Source organism: Glandiceps talaboti, chromosome 18 (genome assembly GCF_964340395.1).
Source record: "Glandiceps talaboti chromosome 18, keGlaTala1.1, whole genome shotgun sequence".
Lineage (NCBI taxonomy): Eukaryota > Metazoa > Hemichordata > Enteropneusta > Spengelidae > Glandiceps > Glandiceps talaboti.
Window position 1 is genome coordinate 3127326 of NC_135566.1, and position 24173 is coordinate 3151498.

The 24173-nt window shown below is 34.8% G+C and overlaps 3 protein-coding genes across 3 annotated transcripts; all 3 read left to right on the forward strand.

Moving 5' to 3' along the window:
• The first annotated feature begins 103 nt into the window (after positions 1-103).
• LOC144448930 (bleomycin hydrolase-like) lies at positions 104-10874 on the forward strand. The gene is made up of 11 exons (XM_078139306.1): positions 104-135; positions 2018-2172; positions 2602-2751; positions 3175-3405; positions 4075-4167; positions 4685-4840; positions 5392-5550; positions 6288-6355; positions 7363-7480; positions 8325-8397; positions 9207-10874. The coding sequence occupies exons 1-11, from the start codon at positions 123-125 to the stop codon at positions 9356-9358; spliced, it is 1368 nt and encodes a 455-aa protein (XP_077995432.1). The 5' UTR covers positions 104-122; the 3' UTR covers positions 9359-10874.
• A 1129-nt stretch (positions 10875-12003) lies between these two features.
• On the forward strand, positions 12004-15159 carry LOC144449247 (uncharacterized; the record flags this gene model as incomplete). The annotated part of the gene is made up of 4 exons (XM_078139759.1): positions 12004-12853; positions 13429-13496; positions 13862-14005; positions 15127-15159. Coding segments are annotated over exons 1-4 (987 nt in total), but the record flags the coding sequence as incomplete, so codon positions are not given.
• Positions 15160-15180: 21 nt separating this feature from the next.
• LOC144449501 (uncharacterized) lies at positions 15181-18453 on the forward strand. Its single transcript, XM_078140047.1, has 5 exons — positions 15181-15226; positions 16307-16452; positions 17031-17172; positions 17569-17623; positions 18293-18453. The coding sequence occupies exons 1-5, from the start codon at positions 15205-15207 to the stop codon at positions 18429-18431; spliced, it is 504 nt and encodes a 167-aa protein (XP_077996173.1). The 5' UTR covers positions 15181-15204; the 3' UTR covers positions 18432-18453.
• The last annotated feature ends 5720 nt before the right edge of the window (positions 18454-24173 follow it).

Consider the following 24173-nt stretch of genomic DNA (forward strand, 5'->3'; position numbering starts at 1 on the left):
GCGGTTATCGATGTACGCATGCACAGTCCCATCTTACCTTTATCACGTGGGTGTCATCTGACCTGAATAAAAAGCCAATCATAGTCTTCCATTTATGAAGTCATTTCCCTGCTTGTAGCAAAATGGCGTCTGCTGGTAAGTTTCTACCTTTTTGTTGCACCAATCGAAATCAACATTTCCTTCTGAATATGACTTCCGGTTACAGTTATAGTGTCTGTTTACTTAGTACTTATATGATTTGGAGAAGATCATAAGATCTGCGTTGTTTCTGTTTTTACATTTTCGTTTTTTGTGGAATCGGTATGACTCATGTACACTGTATGGCAATGATGGTATGTTTACTTGACGGGGTTGTGAAGGCATGGTGGCTGTCAGTGATTTGTCACCGTATCCGGAATGGAGAAATATATTTGTCTAGCTATTAATTTAGTATGTAGTGATCTAAAGCTAGGAAAAACTCTACACTGACAGAACACCAATGTCACCCATGTCTGTGAACTTCAAAAGTGTAAGAAAAAATTTGGTGTCGGTGCAAAGTTTTTTTTTTATTATTTATTTATTTATTGTTCCGCCTCGGATACAGTCCACTACGTGTCAGTAGTATCTCAGACCACTAACTAACTATAGTGGTCTGATATAGTATACGTGGCTCTGTGGTTTTGCAACTCAAAACCGATGCCTGAGATGAAATGGAACATTCTTTTCATTTTCTATCCTACTTACCACTATAGGAGGAAAGTATACCTTTAATAACCCACTCACCCACCCCACCCCCACCCCCCTCTCTCTAAACAATACACATGACTTATGGTCTATTTTCCCAGATTATTCTGGTCTGTTTATAATGAAATCTGACTAAAATCTTATGAAGGCTCAATTTGCTTTTGGGGTCCCTCCATGATCTATGGGCAAATAAACAAAAGAGGGGGAAGATGGTCCTCTCAGGTGAGGAATAACCAAAAGCACAGAAAACATGAAATGGGTAAATAAAGCAGGTTGATAATTCTCTTTGATCAAGTTGCGTCTGTTTCCAGATATAGATGTAGATACATTTGATTGAAATCATTATCATCTGTAAACAGACTATAGTCAGACCATCTCATTACATCAGGTGTTGACATTTAGGATATTGTACACTGATATATACATGATGTATAGTGTTTTTGGTGGTGAATATTATGGTTGTACATATTGAAAGAATTGGCCAAATGAAGACTTTTAACATTATTTACTCCATTATAACATCACTTTGTATGCCCTGAGGAATATAGTTGATAAACATGTAGGACTCATTTGACTCTATGTCACGTACACTTCTAGTAGTCTTGTAGTAAGACCTTGGATCTGCACTTTGGGTGTTGCTGAATAAAGCTGAAAGGTAATGAGTTCCTCTGTCTGGGCTTTGGGCTAGCACCCTCAGTAGTGACCTTCAGTTGCAGTAAGCACAATAGTCCAGGTGTCTAGGAGCTTGACTGTGGTCACACTCATATAGTGGTCTGAGGGTCACACCTACCAGTAACAAAGTCAATATTTGTATTCAGGATATTAATGTAAGCACAGACAAGTAAGAACAAAGACAATGCCCTCTATAGCCACTTACCCAATCATGTGATTTGTCTGCCAATCAGTCACCATCTTTTAGATAACAGGTAAATCAGCATACAAGTGATTTTCATAGAGAATTTTAAAAACGCAACAAAACTATCACTATAACCATTAGGCTGTGAACTGTAACACTGAAAACAACCATACCTGGCTATGGCCTATGTAACTCCTCACAAAAAAGTATGACTTCCTGCTAGTCTGTGTGATGATCAAAAGAATAATCCTCCAGCTAGGTTTCTTATGTATACTGTTGCTATGCAGTGACATGTTGTATTTATCCCCAATAAATATTCTTGGTGTAACATCTACCACATGCCTACATGCATTTTGAAACAGCAGAGATTGGCAAAATGTCAAATTTTGATGCAATTGAACGTTATGAATCTGACATCTCTCTTCTTTTTGACAAAAGGTATATCATCAGAACAGTTGAAGCAATGTACTGATCGTTTTGAATCAGATCCACGGTACAAAGTTGCACAGAATGTAGCTGTTACCCATGATCCCTTGGAGTTAGTTCTTGACCAGAAAGTATTGCATGGAATAAACCATTGTTTTAACCACAAGGTAGGTACTGTTTCTCAGGATTGTCCCCATACTAGCCAGCACTGTTTGGTATCAATTGACACTCAGAAAACCTCGACAATATGCTTCCAAATCAATTCCAACATTCACAGAAATTATACACCTATTTATAGAAACTTGTTTGCCTGTATATTAGTGAATGATAAATTTTACATTTTGGGTTAAAAATGATAAAAACAGGAGTTTCTTGAAATTCAACACATAGTAAAATATAGAAGAAAGTTTGGTGTACTTTAAAGTTGCTGTGTGTCAATGGCACATGAAACTAGCTTGAATGGCATTCTAAGTGAACTGTACAGATGTACATCACAGATAAAAGTACTGATTTGTGAATGAATTTATTAATTTGTGATGTTCAGGTCTGTGTTATAAAGAGTATAAATCATGTGACTTTTATTTTAATTTCCAAAGGTTGGAGAGGTGAAGCCAGTGACCAATCAAAAGAGTTCTGGACGATGTTGGATCTTTGCCTGTATGAATGCTATGAGGTTACCTTTTATGAAGCATCATAACTTGGAAGATTTTGAATTCAGTCAAAACTATCTATTTTTTTGGGACAAGGTAAACCAATAAAAATATGGCATAGTTTTATCTCACAAGAGGTGTCACACTGTCAGCTGTTTGAAAAACTGTGAAATTTTCATCTTTGATTTGAAATTTGTGTGTACAATAGATTTGCTACATACTAGCATCTCTTTACTGCACGCTGCTATCAAAACATAGTTGAAATACTTTGTTACCATGGCAATACAAATCTGGATTATACTAGGGAGTCTAACCCTATTCCATCCCTAATCCAACCCAAACCTCAACTCCCTACCTTGAATGTGTATCTGTTGTACAGTCAGTCCACAGTTCTATATTCTTGCCATCAAATGTTCTGTACTCTTTGAAAGCAGTGACAAGCCCTGTTCCTTTCTAGATATCTAGATTTTATATATACACACATGACTAATGTTTATGAATGCTTGTTTGGTTTTCTAGATTGAAAGGAGTTTGTTCTTTCTGCATGCTTATGCAGAAACCAGCAAGAAAGGTGAACAGGTTGATGGTCGATTGTTTAACTTCCTTCTCAGCAATCCAGTTGATGATGGCGGCCAATGGGACATGTTGGTTAATCTGATTGAGAAACATGGTGTTATTCCTAAAAAGTGTTTTCCTGAGGCACACAGTGCTGACGCCTCTACTCGTCTACACCGTATGATGAAATGCAAGGTAACATTCTAAGTGTTGCATGTCAATCAAACCTAGCACAAATGTAAAGATAACACCTGGTTTTGGTAGGAAATGTTCCTGTATTGTCATTAAAATTTGTGCAATAATTCAGGAATTGCAATAATCAAGGGACATAATGCTGTATAATAATTATCACACAGTGCTTAAACCTCTACTTATCTACATCATATGAGCAAATTCATAGTAATGTTTCTAGTATTTGCATTTCAATCAAACCTGGCACAAATTTAATGAAAACAAGATCTTGTAGGACGGTGTGACCATACTCAGTCCCTAAAAAATTGTACTCTGTAATATTCTATGAATTTCAATGAGAAACTCAATGCCAATGTCTAGATCATCATCATAAAACCAGTACAGCCCCCACTGCAATGTATTGGTAAAACACCTACCAACAGAGTTGCTGCAGCAGAAAGATAATGCTCTGGCAAGACCTATATTATCATTGATAAACATATGCTATGGGGTATTCAACATGAATAGCCTTAAACTAATGAATGAATTAAAGTTCAATTTTTCAAAATCAATTTATTTCACATGTCATGCAACATATATAGTATTTAGATGTTACTGTAGTACAACTAAACAGTGTACAATAAGTTACTTTTACATGATAAATCATTACTATCTAATATTTTTCATATGCAGCTTAGGGAATATGCACTTCGTCTCCGTTTGCTGATTGAGGATGGTAGATCTGACCAGGAGATTCAATCTGAGATTAACAGATCTATGGAGGAGGTAGGTGTTATACATGTTTAGTAGACATCTACTAAGTCTGAGGCTCCATTTACGCAATGCCATTTCAAATAAAAACACAACTATTTTGCTGCAACAATTTAAAAACAGACATATTTGATCTCAGGACTGAGCCATCAATGACATACTAATGCACACCTTAAAGCATTTTGCTATGTTTGTGCATGTGCAAGAACAATCATTTTCGAAGCGATTACTTTCTGCTGAAGTCTGAACGTGATAATTATGACCAAGCGTGTTTTTGTGTGGATGGTATAAACCACTTGATGCCTTATCATGTAAACACACAAAACTGCATTAAAAGAGACCATTATTGATTTTCAGCATTTTTATTTGAAAACACTCGGGTAAATGCAGCCTAAGTCTTAGATTGCAGTCAAATATACCATGATAAAAATCCTCTGTAGCTAAGCTACATGTAGGTAACTTATCTTGTACAACTGATAAATCATAGTCAAATAATTTACCAACACATTATTAACTATTACTTCCTCATCAGATATACCGTATGGTGGCAATCTGTCTTGGCAGTCCACCAGACACTATCACCTGGGAGTACCACGACAAGAACAAGACATATCACAAAGTTGGACCCATCAAACCTAGTGATTTCTACCACCAATATGTCAAACCACATTTTAATGCAGCAGACAAGGTGAGACTAATAAATCATGAAGTGATCTTCCAAAGTCGATATCAACAGTATTTATGAATGGCAACACTTGTACTCTAAATCCTTTACAGGTTGTTTGTTATCCTGTGCTTTAATACTATAGTTGTCTAGAGAGAATAGTTGTCAAGACAGACAGACAGACAGACATTAACAGGCAGAGAGATAGACAGACAGACAGACATTAACAGGCAGAGAGATAGACAAACAGACGGACGGACAGACAGACAGACATTAACAGGCAGAGAGATAGACAGACATTAACACGCAGAGAGACAGACAGACAGACAGACAGACATTAACAGGCAGAGAGATAGACAGAGACAGACATTAACAGGCAGAGAGATAGACAAACAGACAGACATTAACAGGCAGAGAGATAGACAGACAGACAGACATTAACAAGCAGAGAGATAGACACAGACAGACAGACAGACAGACAGACAGACAGACAGACAGATAATACTGCAGGTGGTTGCTCCTGTTTGTTCTTGTGTTATCTGTAAGCTAGAAATATCAATTGATGTGTTTTATAGGTATGTATTGTCAATGATCCAAGACCAAACCATCACTTTGGTAAGCTGTATACTGTGGATTACCTCAATAATATGCATGGTGGACGGCAATGTCTATATATTAACCAACCCTCCAGTGTGCTTAAGGAGTTGACAATTCAATCCATCAAGGCTGATGAGGTATGTGGAAATCATACTGGTTAAAACCAGTACAAACCAGTTCACTCTGGTTTACATTTAGAATTTGTAATGATGAGATAAGTAATGTAACAGTTACTATATCATATTTCTTCATACTGGGGAATTGTTGTACAAACCAGTATTGGTTTGGGTTTGACCTTAAAATGTAAAAAAAAACCTGTTAATTGGAGTATATTTAAACATACCGTACACAGTAAACCCAAAGCATGTAAGTAGACATCATGGTAGCCTGCAATTGGGCTTTTAAATTTTGCTTTCAATCAGTTGGGGGGGGGAAAATGTAAAATCACAATCTGCTTTGTCACTATGAGTCGCTAGACGAGTAACGAGGTCACAAGTATTTTCTCTGAATGAAGAAAAATATTAGAAAATAACAATTATACCAGCGCCAATAATATCAAAGAAAAATCGGGAAGAGTAATTGCAATTTAAGACATTTTGACTCATATTTCAAACAAAACAGAACCAGTGACGTAGACGCATGTTGTCATGACATAGGTGTAGATTGTCGTGACATGTAACAACCAGAATATATATTCCATATTTTTTGTTAAACTTGGCTTGTGCATGGTATAATTCATATCAATGTGCAATAATGATGGATGATAAACAAACTGTAGTAAATATGATATACTCTGTTTTATCAAGTAAATCAGATGTCAAACTTGCAACAGTTTACCATTATACTAACTTCTATTCATTTCATATCTTTACAGGCTGTTTGGTTTGGTTGTGATGTTGGTAAATTTTTTAACTGGAAGCTAGGAATCAATGATCTTGATCTGTAAGATATTATTCTTTGTATTTCTGACAACATGTGTTGTGATTGTACCATCAATACTACATATCTATGGCCACTTGATACTGAGCCATGATTAGACATTTCCTGTGCACTGATTGGCTGAAAACAACTTAGCCATGACTAGATATTTCCTCTGCACTGATTGGCTGAAAACAACTTATCCATGACTAGACATTTCCTTGGCACTGATTGGCTGAAAACAACTTAGCCATGATTAGACATTTCCTTGGCATTTCCTTGCTGAACCAAGTGTTATTAATCCAAAGTGCTTTACTTTGGTGTTAAGGGTTGTACATAATATATGATTCTATGAAAACTACAGAAAGTGCTTTACTTTGGTGTTAAGGGTTGTACATAATATATGATTCTATGAAAACTACAGAAAGTGCTTTACTTTGGTGTTAAGGGTTGTACATAATATATGATTCTATGAAAACTACAGAAAGTGCTTTACTTTGGTGTTAAGGGTTGTACATAATATATGATTCTATGAAAACTACAGAAAGTGCTTTACTTCAGTGTTAAGGGTTGTACATAATATATGATTCTATGGAAAACTACAGAAAGTGCTTTACTTTGGTGTTAAGGGTTGTACATAATATATGATTCTATGAAAACTACAGAAAGTGCTTTACTTTGGTGTTAAGGGTTGTACATAATATATGATTCTATGGAAAACTACAGAAAGTGCTTTACTTCGGTATTAAGGGTTGTACATAATATATGATTCTATGAAAACTACAGAAAGTGCTTTACTTTGGTGTTAAGGGTTGTACATAATATATGATTCTATGAAAACTACAGAAAGTGCTTTACTTCGGTATTAAGGGTTGTACATAATATATGATTCTATGGAAAACTACAGAAAGTGCTTTACTTCGGTATTAAGGGTTGTACATAATACTATATGATTCTATGAAAACTACAGAAAGTGCTTTACTTCACTGTTAAGGGTTGTACATAATATATGATTATTTGATACTCAACAGATACAACTATGAGTTGGCATTTGGTTTCCGTATGCTACAAATGACAAAATCTGAAAGGCTGATATACTGTGAGTCTTTGATGACCCATGCTATGCTAATCACTGGTGTAGGTACTGAGGTGAGTGTGTGTTTTCAATTTATCCAGATAAAAATAGACATAACAGATAATTTAAAAAAAAAAAAAAAAAAATTTGTGCTTAAAAATAAGATAATGGTGTGGTGTTTACTCAAATGTAGAAATATTACATTATAATATGAATAAACCTTCCATGGATCTGTTGCCGTGATGATTTTAATAAACCTCACATGGTCATTATGCCATTAGGATTTGAATAAATATCCCATGGACATGTTGCCAAAACAATTTAAGTAAACCTCCCATGGACCTGTTGTTGTAACAATTTGAATAAACCTCCTATGGACCTGGTACCAGTTCCAAGATGTATCCTAATAAATCTTATGTATTCTTTACGTGCAACAGATTTCACACACAATATTCAGGGAGTAGTGACCACCACCTTAACCATATCTTGGTTTTACATAAAAACCATGTCTGTCATTGGTTTATTCAGTCTTATTCATAAAAAATCACTCACAATTAAAGATAAATATATCTTTCCATAGTTCAATGATGAAGTTTTTATTTCAAATGTAATAAAGACAAAAGAAGTTGTCACACAAGCAACATCGTCACATGCAATGCATCTTGGGAACTGGATAAATCGACTATACATATAAAGCGCACCCCTATCAACAGATATTCTCATTGACTTTATTCTTTCATTCGTGTGAAAGACACTACCATGCAATAGCCTAACATTTAAACACAGTCTTGGTTAATAATATTCAAACTCAGAAAAATGATAGGCAAATACATTAACAGTTCAAGATAGTTGGTGTGAATGATATTACCACATAGAGGGTGCCATCTCACTCTTGAATACTTTTATACTTCTTAATAGGAAGAAGATGGGAAGGAGAAAAGTACAAAATGGAGGGTTGAGAACTCCTGGGGAGATGAGAAGGGAGATAAAGGTAATGTGATATATTTTTGTCTATTGATTCCTATATATTTCTTTTTGTGGTACAACTGCTGACATGAGATAGTGGACGAACCGACCCTGTTACAAACAGGGAAAGTAGACAAATGAATTGGATTATTAACACTTGGCTCAGCATGTTGGAACAGCAGAGACTTGTATTACACACCATGGTTTGATAACGACAGTTTTATGGCCTCTTTATGTGAACATGAAATGCCAGGGGCACTGGAAATTTGTTTGTGAATGTGAGCTATCATGTAAAGTGGCCATAAAACTGTTCCTATCAAACCATGGTGTGTAATACAAGGCTCTGTACTTCCAACATGCTGAACCAAGTGTTATTAATCCAGTTCATTTGTTTACTTTCCCAGTTTGTAAAAGGTTCTGTTTATCCACAGTCTGATGTTGGCAGTTGTATATTTAAAGTGTTGAATCATAGAAATGTGAACTATGTACAGTGGTGTGTTATATTTTACAGTGTTGAATCACAGTTGTATGAATACTTAGCAATCATTGAATGCTAGGATTATTAAGAAAGAATAATTACTGTAGGCTGTTGGCTGACTGATAATTCAAAGAAAAAATTGTACCACTGATTATTGTTAATATATTGTGATTTAGTTTATGTAGTGTTGTCATGGAAACTGAATATATCAACCATGCTAATTATTTATTATGTATTTTCTCCATGATGACTCTTTTGAGTGACTTTCTTTGTTTATATCTGAATGCTGTTTTTCCAATCTTGATCTTTTTTCCCCAACTGATTCATATTAATATGTTGTCCTTTCATTCTGACAGGTTACCTCATCATGTCTGATAAATGGTTTGATGAGTTTGTATATGAAGTTGTCATCGATAAGAAATATGTACCGTCTAACGTGTTAGCAGTACTAGATCAAGACCCCATAGTTCTCCCAGCATGGGATCCAATGGGCTCTCTAGCTCAGTAGAGTTATTCCTACGAAAAAGCAATATGAACTCAGGAACCACAAGTATAAGAATCATCATATCCAGGGGTGTATTACATTGTGTATAGCGCCACCTAGTGGCAGAACCCAGTATTGACAGAAATATTTCTGAATCAATACTTACAAACTTATGGGTTGATTTATGTTTGTGAAATATTTCAGCCAATACTGTCACTGACACTGACTTCATCAGGAAAGGGAGATTAATCAGAATGTAGTTTTTTTAATGAAAATATATGACCAAAATTAGACTTGTGTTGTTTTCTTCTTGCTTCAACTTAGTTTCACCTATGGTAGTATTATTTACCTCATAATTGGATTGATTTTCAAACAACTGAACAAATATGCAAATTTTAGTGTGTGATAAATTTTGGACTATTAGTATACCAGGATGATTGACAGAAATGTTTTATTAAAACTATTGCTATCATGTATGATATGATATGACTGGATGTAAATTCACTGTCCACATGTTATTCAAAACATGGACATGAACAAATGTTTTTAAACATCATAGAGTTACTATGTGCAAACCTTACCTTAGGGAGCTTGTCCAAAGTTAGTTACAATGGCACAGAGTTACATACAACAACATTAAAGGGGCACTAACTTAGTTTAAACATTTTTGGGCATAATTCTTGCTACATATTTAAAAGTTACTAACAGCATTCTATGTACGGAATCATACTGAACCCTCACCTGTAATTGATTGAACTGAAACCTTGTATTAGGATATAACTTATAGACAATCCAATTTATTTTATGTATAAATGATGATGAAGCAAATCACTGTACAGGTCAACTGTACTGATAATGCCAGAGTAACGCCATTGAAGGCATAAATTGGCATTAAAATTAAGCTAGAATAGTTTAATTGAGGTTGTATGTAAGTATCTTCACTTGATTATCAACTTAACTTGTGTCAATTTAAAATAAAATGAATTAAAGTATAAACAGTCACTATTATAACATTATAACACATCATGTTCACACAGCCTTCAGTGATTGGCTTAGATCATATCACATGGTATGGACTAGTGACCTCTATTTGCATACAGGGGCACTATTTATGTTCTGTTTTCCCTAGGGCAATATTCATGTAGCACTGAATTAAGTCTTATCGAGGATTTGCTTTGACTGTAGAAAGAATATGTGCCTTAGAATGTGATGTGTTATAAAACACTTATTGCTTTGCCTTATTTGGGCACTAGAAGATGTCATATTATCCCTCTTTCTTGAGGCGGAAAGCTAAAGGGAAATAGTAAAAGACTTCTATTATCACTCTCATGGTAACAGATATCTACTACTGCCATCATAGCCAGGCAATATAAGCGTGTAATGACATTTTGCTGTTGACCACCATCAATAATAACTTTTATAATCAAACCAGATCTCATGAAGGTGAACTAAATCTGAGGATGACTATACCTGTACTAACACCAAATTATGTAATACACCAGTCATAACATTTTTACATACATGAATAAATTATCATTATAACCCAAATTAAGTTGTGAACTCACTGTTGCCTTATGATCTAAAGAATGTTGTGTGTGTGTGTGTGTGTGTGTATGTATGTATGTATGTATGTATGTATGTAATATTGTATGTATGTATGTATGTATGTATACTATGTATATGTGTTTGTGTATGTGTGTATGTAAGTCTATGAGTTATGGTTATATAATGTTACATTATCACTTGGCTAAAGTCCATGGGATGTTCCATTATCCTGTGGAGGTGTTTTCATGTTTGAAGTGTGTTTCTCTCACTGCATGTGTATGTCAGATATTTGATTTTAGTTGTACACATCGCCAATGGCAGTATTTTTGTCTATTGTACACAATTCCCTTTCTCCACCAATTACTTGTATATTGGGGAAACCCTTACCAAATGAAAAGTCATCACATAGTGCTCAGAGAAATAGTGGCTATTGATTGATCCCGCTGCCCTTGCATAAACAAGTGAGCTTGGAGCTTGTGGATGTATGATGTTTGCCAAAAATAGTTGGTGCATATATAATTACCTGTACTCATCTGCGTTTAACTCCCAAGGTGCAACAGAATTTTTTTTAAAAATCCTCAGGAAATAGTTTATTCATGGGTATCTCTGTCTTTCTAGACCATTCGTAAAAACCTACACCAAGATTAGCAAACAAATTATTCGCCATCGAATAAAAAAAATCTGTAACGCAATGATGACACTGTTTGTAACATCGAAAATACAAAACTACCGCCAGAACAAAAATAAATGCTTTTGGCCTGTACGGCTTGCCATACAGTGCATGCAGTGCATGCATGCAGTGCAGGTTAGATAGTTTTACTCCCTCAGAGGCATGAATGTAAATTCTCTTGTTTTTTCTCGTCAATTTGTAAATTATTCATTGGAGGCGCTGTGACAGAACATTTCTCTTGAATTTGGTTCATAAAGGTGAGTGTAACGTGAAACAGCTAAGCCTGGTTTTCGCCAAAGCTGTCATCAGAGCTTCTGGCAGCTAGAGCAGGTTCTTGCAGAAGGAAGAAGGTATTTAATAGGGGAATCCCTGGGGAATCGGAACTTCGAGGGAAGATAGGACAATTCGAAATGCATTGTGGGGCTCTTAGCAATCTGGTACGCGGTGATGCCAAGATGGCTTCCAGATTGTTATTTATGAGGCTGAGAATTGAAAGGTGTCAGACGTGACAATGAGTATTTACAAACACTGTACGTAAGTTTAACACATCCCTTGGAGTAAGATGGAGAGGAATCATTTGTACAAAGTACTGGGAGTTCAACCTAATGCTACAGAACGTGACATAAAGAAATCATATCACAAGCTAGCGAAGCAGTTTCACCCCGACAAAAATAATGCATCGAATGCGGAAGAAAAATTTAAAGAAATAGTGACTTCGTACGATATCTTGAAGGACAAGGAAAAACGAAGAGTTTACGACCTACAACAAGAGACAGCCGAAATCATTGCACAAAATGCAAAGAGGCGGGAAGAAAAGAATAAAAGTAAAAGTACTACACGAGAGACATTTTATGAACCTTCGTGGTCTGCGAAAACTGAAAAGACGCAAAATCAGAAGACGAAGGCAGACACCGGAAAAAGGGAAAAGAAAACACCGAATGCAAACACAACGAAAACAAACAGAACGTTCAATGGTAAAAGTCAAAATGGCAAAAAAGAAAAACAACCATGGCGAGGACCGTTAGATTCTGATGACTTTACATTTGAGGATATTCCGGGACCTGGTCCAAAACCAAGTTTTACTTTTAAGTTTAGCTTTGACCATTCCGATCCGTTCAAGTCATTTATGGAATTCTTTAAACCTTATCGCTTTGATGAATTTGATGATGCCTTTTTTGGTCCCAATACAAGGGATCCATTTGAGGACATTTATTCTTGGGGAAATGGAACCAATAGAAACAGATCTGAGAACAGTCCTAGTAATGCTAGTGGTAGTCAAAACCAAAATGGATTTCAGTTCCATGGTAAGTTATTGATGTGACTTTGTCTTTACAACAACTTATGGATTTCAGTTCCATGGTAAGTCATTGATATGACTTTGTTTACAACAACTTATGGATTTCAGTTCCATGGTAAGTGACTATGTGTTTACAACAACATATGGATTTCAGTTCCATGGTAAGTTATTGATATGACTATGTGTTTACAACAACATATGGATTTCAGTTCCATGGTAAGTCATTGATATGACTTTGTTTACAACAACTTATGGATTTCAGTTCCATGGTAAGTGACTATGTGTTTACAACAACATATGGATTTCAGTTCCATGGTAAGTTATTGATATGACTTTGTTTACAACAACTTATGGATTTCAGTTCCATGGTAAGTGACTATGTGTTTACAACAACATATGGATTTCAGTTCCATGGTAAGTTATTGATATGACTTTGTTTACAACAACATATGGATTTCAGTTCCATGGTAAGTTATTGATATGACTATGTGTTTACAACAACTTATGAGATTGGTTAGTTTTAATATGGGGGTGGGGATAATGAAGCTTTCAATGTTAAAAGTACTGTGTTTTTTTATGCAGGTGTTGATGATACATTTCCATCTATGAACTGTGTTTTCTGTAGGAAGAATTTTGAACTCAAGGATTTGGTAAGTACATGTAGTTTAATATTTTGCTGATATTGTGATAATAAATTAAGTGTAATTATGTTATTTGCTATTGCCATCTGCCTGTCTGCCTACTAGCCATCCATCCATCCGTCCATCCATCCACTCACACACACACCCAGCCACCCATCCATCCATACAGGAAGACAAGTACAATATTTCTCCATTGATGACCTTCATGCATAACTTTCAAAAGTTAAATGAAAAACTTTTCATTATCAGAAGCCCAAGGTAGCTATAAATCTACCAGCACTGTCTAAAGTATGTAACCACAAATATAGAAACATTAGAGAGACTCAGATCATTTGATTATAATGCACTAATTTTATTTACATTTTATTCAACAGAAAGGTCATGAAGAAATTTGTAAGAAACTCCACACCAAACCAAAATCTCCATTTAGTTTTGAACCAGAATTGAGGGATGGAGATCGGTGGCCTGATAGTGACAGGCTGTTTGGGCGGTCTCCAAGTCCACCGTATTCACCAAAGGTATGTACTAATATTTATAAGTCAATCCTAGACTGTCGACAGTCGCTCGCGCCTTTTTTTCCTACGTCTTATCTAAACTCCGATCCGGCGCAACACTACTATAATAGCATACTGATATCTCGGGCCTTCGTCCCTCGATATCAGATTGCAATTAGACTAGTGTTGCGCCGGATCGGAGTTTAGATAAAACGTAGGGAAAAAAAGCGCGAGCGACTGTCGACAGTCTAAGTCAATCCTTGAAATCCTGTAACAATAGCACTATATTGAAATGTATTGCTGCTGGCAGCATGCTCATTGTAGGTAGGTTGCAGCCATAATGCAATCGATTGACCAATTGGTTTAGTTTGCACGTGCAGCTGCAGCGATCTAGCAAAAATAAATTCGGAAGAAAATCAAAAGTTCCTGCCTCCCAAAAATAAGCACCTTTAGTTCTAATATGTTGAGATGCATGTCTATTAGATGCATTCAGTTTTTGTAAATGGAATAAACTTGAGCAATATTGCAATGACAAGTACTTTCGCTAGATTGCTTGCCACTGCACATGTTATAACAAATGTGATCGATCAGTCAAATGATTGCAATCAAAGAACAGAAGTGGCTGTGACCTACCTAGAGTGAGTGTGCCACCACTGGCAAAACATAGCACTATTGAATTCACTCTTTAGAATACCTGCAAAGTGAAAATCACTCCTTAGAACTGCAAAATTAATTCATGAAATGATCGGCCATAAAATTTAGAAAATCTTCTGTGGCTTGACAAGTAAAGTTTATCTCACAGTGAGTCTGTCAAAGAGATGTATGGTAAAATTAAACTCATGAAATGACAAGCCATGAAATTTTGAAAATGTACTTTATATAACTAAAAAGAACTACAGATTCTGCCACTGTGCTACATATTATCTTGTTATGTAAAAAACTCTTGTTTGAAACTCTAAAAGCCCATATTTCAATCCCAGGTCATCACATTTTATCAGTGGAGCCGTTAGGGCTACATAGGATCATTCTTTTGTTCTGTAGCAACTTTTTCTATAACTTTCCAGACAAGTGTTTCACGTCTAGATTTTAATTCTAACCGAAAGTTGAGATGTTTTTCACGATGTATGTAACTGTATCTTCTATAGGATACTTCTAATTGGAGAGATCGACATGAAGAAACAATAAACAAGATAAGACAGTCAAAACGTACAGCTAGATACGGAATGAATCCAGTCTCAGATCCTAGTAAGTTATTATGTTTTTGGTATCTTGTGAAATTTGCTCCATGAGAGTGCTTAACTCTAATTCACAGTCACGTCACCCAGTGTTTAAAGTTTATTACAACACAAGGAAACTGGGCCAAGCCTTCCAAATAATAGGGATTTTGTATTGGCATTGGTTGCAGCAAGGAACAGATTTTTAATTCCCTCTTTCTATTCTATTCTAGTATGGGTTGGGAATAGTTTAGGATTGTAGCAAAGTCAGTTTTATTTTAGAGTCAACATAAATGTATGTACATGAAAGTTTATGACAACTAAATGTACATGTACATACATATTATGAATTTCATATCAACAAGATCATAAAATCTATGTAGTCATTTTTGGACCATGTCAAAATTTTGTAAAAGTTGGTGCAATTATATGTAAATGAATGAAAACTAGATGTATATAATTATATACTGTAACTATGAATTTCATGCACTGGAAATATAAATTCAACAGATCTGTTCAGTCAGAGGTGTAGAATATTTTTGGAATTGTTGAACGATGATGAAAATTTGGTGGAAATATACTATACAAGTCACTGGAGGGAATGACTAAAAGAAACTGGTAAAATGTTGAAATAAAGAAAGTAAGATGTTGTTTTCACCTTCTTCTTATTGTTCTATTACAATCCCCAACATCAGACCGTGGACAAACAGAACCTGTTACAAACAGAGAAGGTAAACAAATGAATTGAATTAATAACACTTGGCTCAGTATGTTGGAAATACAGAGAGACAAGTACTATTACATTCCATCATTTGATAAGAACAGTTGTGTGGCCTCTTTACATAATAGTTAACATTCACAAACAAATTTCCAGTTCCCCTGGCAATTCTTGTAAATCCAAAGAGGCCATAAAACTGTTCTTATCAAACCATGAAATGAAATACAAGTCTCTGCTGTTCCACCATGCTGTGTTCCAATTCATTTGCTTATTTTCCCTTTTTTGTAACAGGTTCTCTTTGTACACTGTCTGATGTCTGCGATTGTGATTCAGTGTAGGAAATTTGATTTGTGTTTTGGAGGAGAGCTTACTATTCTTTGTTTATTATAATAGATCTTGTAGAATGCAAGCTGTGTGGCAGAGAATTCAATCCCACTTCATATCGTCGACATCAACCATTTTGTCCAGGTGTTTCTCAGGGTGGAGAGTTTGGGGTCAAAGGTCAAAGATGGAAGAAGAATAGCAATGGAAGTCAACAGGTATGTCAGTAGAAATATTTGAAAATTACGTCACAAAAAAAAACAACAACAAAAAATGGCTACTGTAAATGATTTTCTATAAAATAATACCTTTTCTACCAAGGGTGTATTTGTTTGTACATAAAAAACTACAAGTGAAATTGGAATAAGTTTAGGATAGTATGAAGTCAGTAAAATCTATCTGAGTCTGATGTTCTCCACTGACTACATGTACAGTGAAACTATGTACTGGTTATGTACTATAGTCATTAATGTTTTTTGAAATCCCTTTGTAAATGAATGCATTGCACAAAATGCTCTGGGAACCAATTGTAGACCAAAAATGAACAAAAAATTGTAGAGAAATAAAAAGTTTGCAGTACATTGTGGTTTTCATTCACTCATCATTACACAACAAAATCACTTGATGGTGTAGACTATAAGGTAGGTTGTGTCACTCTGTCCTCAATAGCCTTGCGCTACATGATGGGGGTTGGTCCGACGTGAGAGAGTGCCCTGAAACGACATACCTTACAAACTATAGAGGGCACTGTATATTTGAAATGACTGAAATTGTATACTTTATTACTTATTCCCAGTCTTACCAAGGTAATTCAAGTCCAAGCAATTCATATAATGATAATCTGTTTGAAGATGAGTATCCAAGGACATCAACATCAAGAAGATCTAGTTATGACATCAGCAATGACTCTCCTTTCCCACCACCACGGCAACCAAGAGGTAAGAATCAACAAACCTATCAATGATCTGTAACACATTGTAACACATCTTGATCATCATTATGCAAATGTAACCCAGTTTTTTCCTGTGGGTGATACTTCAATGTTTTATTCAAGTTCATTCTGGCACAAAGTAAAAACTACGATCTATGCTAATCATGTAATTAAATTTCTAAAACACCAAGTTTTCTCACTGACTACTTGTGTCTTAAAAGCCTCAAAGGCCAGGGTTTCAATCTTGAGTTGGCTTATTATTGTTATCTTATCAGTGGAGCCATACGAATTAGATAGGATTATCATTTTTGTTCTGAACCAACTATTTCTGTATCTCTGTCAGACAACTCATTTTCACACCTTAATTTGCATCCTAATCTGAACTTGGCCTTTGATATTCCAGGTTTTACCCAAAGATCATGGTCAAGTATGAACGATGAAGATGAGTCATCAAGCAGGTATGTACAGAAGTTATCATTATGTTGTCTGGTTTATTTATTTTCTACCATTCTCTTAATTGACTCATTGACTCAGTTTGTAAACCTTGAAGGGGAATATTATAAAGACAATCCTGATTTTTATCTCAGCTCATTTCATTTTGCTTTGTGGACCCAGAAAAGTCATTATTAAGCCCTGCATCATATGTTCTCACTAATATAAAGAAATTGGCACTTCTGGCTTTAGATGAGGCCTGCTGCTGTACACTGTACACAAGGCATTACATAGGAACTAAACAAATGTTAGTAATTTGTAGTAGTTCTGAACTCAGAGCATAAATGATTTACCAAGTATATTTAGTCTAAATCATTCACCCTTCTTCAGCTGTTATCATATATAATTCAATGATGTAAACTTGTCATATGGTCACAGGAGGGCGCTGTTTACTACCAGTATTTCCATTCCCTCATTCCTGTTAAGTGACGGGTGTTACTGTTAGTATCTTCATTTGTTCTCACAGCTGGCCTCAGCATTGTGTGCCCATTGTTTGAAGAGATATGAAGCTCCTAACATTGTGTACGAGTAATTTTAATGTCTTTTTTTATTTCTGGCTAAATAACAGTCTGGAAAAGACCATGGGATAGTTGTTCCTTGATTCTAATCTACTAATCTTTCTTCTATTCCCACAGATTCCCACATATGTCTTCCAAGGGAAACTCCATTCCTACCAGCTGTCATTACTGTGGTGCAGAGTACGCTAAGGCTGCAGCAAGATTTTGTAGTGAGTGTGGAGCAAAACGAACTTATGGAACAAATAACAGATTTTGATATATTGAGTACAAAAAACAAAACAGACTGACAAGTCAAAGACGTGTACATGATGTTTTTGTATGTATTGCACAACTTTTTGTATTACTTACATGAACAAATTGTAGACATTGATAGTGAAAACACACTCACATTATATTAGTTTTACTCAGATTTTGATGTTTGGATTTGGATAAGGGTAGAAATGTAAGACATCAAGTATTGTGTGGGGGGGATGATGTGTGTGTGTGTATTTATGGGGACGACTGGTGTATGTATATGTGTATGTATGTATGTATGTATGTATGTATGTATGTGTGTATGTATGTGGGGCGATGACTGGTGTCCGTGTGTGTTCAGGGATGACTGGTGTTTGTATGTATGTATGTATGTATGTATGTATGTGTGTGTGTGTGTGTGTGTGTGTGTGTATGTGGGGGATGATGGTGTGTGTGTGTGTGTGTGTGTGTATGGGGACAACAGTAATGTATTTATTTATGTGTGTGTGTGTGTGTGTGTGTGTGTGTGTGTGTGTCCTATCAGTGTCTATGATTTGTGTACATTTTGTAATCATAAAAGTTTGGGTACAAGGCACAAGAAATACTGCATGTTGCCTAATGAAATATCTCTTTTATGGTGTAGTAATGAAATAACTCTTTTCTGCTTTAGTACATATATTTTGGATAGAAAGAAAAGAAATATTGAAACTTATGTACAGAATAAGAATTTGGGTGTAAAGTACCAACTTTTTATTGGAGTACACACCTGTTATACCAGCTGTATTTTATGAGAAAGACATTTTGAGAACTTTTTATTTAACTTGTAAATTAAGTCAGTGATAATCTTATTTGAAAGAGATGATACCTTGCGCAAGTTACATTGGTACTTTTCCTGTCTATTGTTTATTCCAAATCTTTCAAAATTTGTGTACAGAGTCTTTCAACCAATGTTCTTGGATTTAGTCTTCCTGTGCAATGTTGTGAATATTTACATGTGATATTGTTATTATGTAAATACAGTTGATACTTAAAAATCACTCACAAACTGGTGACCAAATGAAATATTTTGTATAATATGATGAGCACTCCTTTGTAATGGGCACATCAGTAGCTGTGTAAAACCTTGATTATCAGAATCCTGAGGTGTTTTAGAAATTTGCATATTGAATTACATGATTTGCATAGATCATAGTTGTCACTTTGAGCTTTTAATAAAATAATTGAATTCTGGATGAGTACAGGACATTTTGGGGAGATATGTTGGAGTTTATCTTGATATGATAAGAATTGGCATTATTCAGGTCAGTTTCATGTTAATTATGTAATTTGCATATACCATACTTATCACTACATAAATTTGACTGAATGAGTTTTGGCTATTTTCAGAAGACATTTGAGAGGTTTGCATATTGATTATGTAATTTGCATATATACCATACTTATCACTGGATAAATTTTGACTTAACTGAATGAGTTTTGGCTATTTTTAAAAGACATTTGAGAAGTTTACATATTGATTATGTAATCTGCATATATCATACTTATCACTAGATAAATTTTGACTTAACTGAATGAGTTCTGGCTATTTTCAGAAACAGTTAAGAGGTTTGCATATTAATTATGTAATTTGCATACACCGTACCTATCACTAGATGAATTTGATGTAACTGAATGATTTCTGGCTATTTTCAGAAGAAAATTGACAGGTTTGCATCTTAATTATGTAATTTGCATACACCATACTTATCACTAGATGAATTTGATGTAACTGAATGATTTCTGGCTATTTTCAGAAGAAAATTGACAGGTTTGCATCTTAATTATGTAATTTGCATACACCATACCTATCACTAGATGAATTTGATGTAACTGAATGAGTTCTTGCCATTTGAACGATGTTCTTGCTCACTTCAGGTATTTTTCAAGAAATAGTGTTTAGGTTTGTATATTAATTATGCAATTTGCATGCACCATATTTATCACTGGGTGTATTTGAATCTGCAGAATATGTTTTGGCCAAGTTCAGGACAATTGTAGATTTGGAGGTACACTGAAGGAGAATGACTTTGTACATTGTAAGGATATTTAACATTTACAGAAGCTTTGTATGTTTCCTTTTAGAGATACAACAATGACAGACAACTTTCAACAAACTAAACATGAACTAAAAATATTGTTGTGACATAATCTATTATTTAATGCTGGTGTAATTATACTCACAGTAGTTGTAGTCTAGTCTAACGGCTTCTGATATTACAAGCGACCTAAAGGTTGCTTTGCACCAAAAAGATGCAATCGAGGGCATTTTGCTGTGTACATGCCCTGATTACTCTTATCCCTCGACTTTTGTTTGTCAGCCTTCAGAGCACAGGCCTGGGATCTTGTAACAAAACTAGGCGACATCTGCAATGCTCTGATAGTTTTTTCTCAATTGGTGACACATTCGACCTCATTTTTGGAGGACTTCCAGTGTTTTCACTCTTGATTACAAAGTGAATATATCAACATAATGAAGGCACCACTATCTATGTAACTTACCAAATGTAACAACAGTAGTTTTAGTTTATGTCTTACTTTGTCAGTTGTATATGTGCCATGGTATAACAAGTTAGGAATACTGTATGGTTTCTATGTATTTGGAAGTACATAAGTTCATAGAGTCATAACTGTATTTTATAATGGGTGTAAAACCTACACATACATAGCACAGCATCTGTATATTGAAATACTCAGTCTGGTAAATTGGGCTTGATATAAATTACTGTACTAAGGCAAAAGAAAACAAATATTTGTTTCTGATAACATGACTTCAGAAAATAGGGTAGGTAGGTTGGAATTATATTTTATTTTACAATGTAAATTTAAAAGTAAATTGTTACCATTTTATGTGCAAAATGTTTAGGGTCTGTCAGCTTATCGGAAACACTTATTTGGTTTAAATTAAAGTGACAGTTAGTTCTACTTTGATATGAAATGGCTTCACCACAATGTGGTGCTTTCCTTCAATGTATAACATAATAAGAATGTATGCTTGATTGAATAAATATCTTGTACTTATTATATTACATGAAAAAGTGACAATTTGTGCTTAATTTCCACAGAGGATTATTTTCTCCCGGACCATGGTATGCCCCTTCCGAAATTTCTAACAACATTGTACATGAATATTGTGAGTGTGTGTATGTGTATATGTAGTATGTGTCTGTATGTGTCTGTGTGTATGTGTCTGTGTATGTGTATGTGTGTATCTGTCTTGTCTATGTATGTCTATGTTTTAGTAAGACTAGATACAATTTTTATTTTGTGTACATGTCTACTTTATACATATATAATGTATATGTGTATGTCTGTGTGTGTATCTGTGTATCTGTCTTGTCTATGTACACGTATATTTCTGTTTTAGTGAGACTAGATACATAAGACAATTTTTGTTTTGTGTACTTGTCTACTTTTATAATGATAGTTTCATTTTCAAATTATAATTTTTTTTACAAAATTAAGATAAAATAAATACTTCTCCTTTTTCTTCTTTGTCCGTGGACACGTGTTATTTTCAACCCTTTGGTTATAAGTGATTCATTGTCTTTTTCACTCTGGAAAACTGGCAATTTCATGGTGTTTGTTTGCCCTTTAAAAAATTTATATACTTTATAAATTGGAAGGTATTTTTTGTATGTATTCAACATAAATCAAGCTATTATATAACATTATCCTCAATGCATTTGGATGTGAAAGAAATTTGGAATGTATAATGAAATTGATGGATTTTCCTTTATTATTTCAATATGTCATAATTTTTCAGATTTTAATCTTAAAATTTTTCAAAAATCCCCTCTAAATTTCATAGTTCTTCATTAAAAACTTCTAAAATATGATTTACTTGGGCCATGGGCACGTGTTGATATTAGCAATACAAAGAAGGTGACATTTTGCAACTATTACGCAATAAGTCATTTTGAGACCGTGAACAGCCGCAATTTCGCGTTTTTTGACCTTTGTGAAGAAATCGCACTTTTGGGCTGTATACTGCCATCTACAGGCGACCTTATGTTTATCTTCGTTTTGCTAGAGTTGGATTCAGCTTGAGAGCCAATTATAAATGTTTCGGCAATAAAATTATCCTTTTTAATATTCATAATTTTAGACGATAGTTGTGTGTGTGTGTACTCAACATCAATTAATATATCAAGATTCTCCCCTGTGCGATCGGATGTGAACGAAATTTGGAATTTATGATAAAAATGGATTTTCCGTTATTATTTCAAATTTATATTTTTCATAAATCATCGAAATTCTTCTAAATGTAATGTTTTACCATTAACAACTCATAAAATATGCTTTACTTGGGCCCTAAACACCTGTTGCCATTGATAATACAAAGAAAGTGACATTTTTCAACTATTACGCAATAAGTCGTTTTTGCAGTCTAATGTACCCCAATTTCGCCTTTTTTGACCTTTGTGAAGAAATCGCACTTTTGGGCTGTATACTGCCATCTACAGGCGACCTTATGTTTATCTTCGTTTTGCTAGAGTTGGATTCAGCTTGAGAGCCAATTATAAATGTTTCGGCAATAAAATTATCCTTTTTAATATTCATAATTTTAGACGATATTTGTGTGTGTGTGTACTCAACATCAATTGATATATCAAGATTCTCCCCTGTGCGATCGGATGTGAACGAAATTTGGAATTTATGATAAAAATGGGTTTTCCGTTATTATTTCAAATTTATATTTTTCATAAATCATCGAAACTCTTCTAAATGTAATGTTTTACCATTAACAACTCATAAAATATGCTTTACTTGGGCCCTAAACACCTGTTGCCATTGATAATACAAAGAAAGTGACATTTTCCAACTATTACGCAATAAGTCGTTTTTGCAGTCTAATGTACCCCAATTTCGCCTTTTTTGACCTTTGTGAAGAAATCGCACTTTTGGGCTGTATACTGCCATCTACAGGCGACCTTATGTTTATCTTCGTTTTGCTAGAGTTGGATTCAGCTTGAGAGCCAATTATAAATGTTTCGGCAATAAAATTATCCTTTTTAATATTCATAATTTTAGACGATATTTGTGTGTGTGTGTACTCAACATCAATTGATATATCAAGATTCTCCCCTGTGCGATCGGATGTGAACGAAATTTGGAATTTATGATAAAAATGGGTTTTCCGTTATTATTTCAAATTTATATTTTTCATAAATCATCGAAACTCTTCTAAATGTAATGTTTTACCATTAACAACTCATAAAATATGCTTTACTTGGGCCCTAAACACCTGTTACCATTGATAATACAAAGAAAGTGACATTTTTCAACTATTACGCAATAAGTCGTTTTTGCTGTCGAATGTACCCCAATTTCGCCTTTTTTGACCTTTGTGAAGAAATCGCACTTTTGGGCTGTATACTGCCATCTACAGGTGACCTTATGTTTATCTTCGTTTTGCTAGAGTTGGATTCAGCTTGAGAGCCAATTATAAATGTTTCGGCAATTGCGCAATAAGTCGTTTTTTCAGTCGAATGTACCCCAATTTCGCCTTTTTTGACCTTTTTGAAGAAATCGCACTTTTGGGCTGTATACTGCCATCTACAGGCGACCTTATGTTTATCTTCGTCTTTCTAGGGAGGGATCCGGGAGTGAGAGCCACGATATAAATGTATTTATCTTCGTCTTTCTATGGGAGTTACAGCCACAATATAAATGTTGAGGCAATAAAATATCCTCTGTATTATTTAATTTGGGCGAAATATCAGAT

Coding starts and splice junctions, on each gene's coding strand:
- LOC144449501 (XM_078140047.1), top strand. CDS start 15,205: ATGAATCCAGTCTCAGATCCTA. Junction 15,227..16,306: donor GAATCCAGTCTCAGATCCTA/GTAAGTTATTAT, acceptor TTATTATAATAG/ATCTTGTAGAATGCAAGCTG. Junction 16,453..17,030: donor ATAGCAATGGAAGTCAACAG/GTATGTCAGTAG, acceptor ACTTATTCCCAG/TCTTACCAAGGTAATTCAAG.
- LOC144448930 (XM_078139306.1), top strand. Junction 6,356..7,362: donor GGAATCAATGATCTTGATCT/GTAAGATATTAT, acceptor GATACTCAACAG/ATACAACTATGAGTTGGCAT. Junction 7,481..8,324: donor TCACTGGTGTAGGTACTGAG/GTGAGTGTGTGT, acceptor ACTTCTTAATAG/GAAGAAGATGGGAAGGAGAA.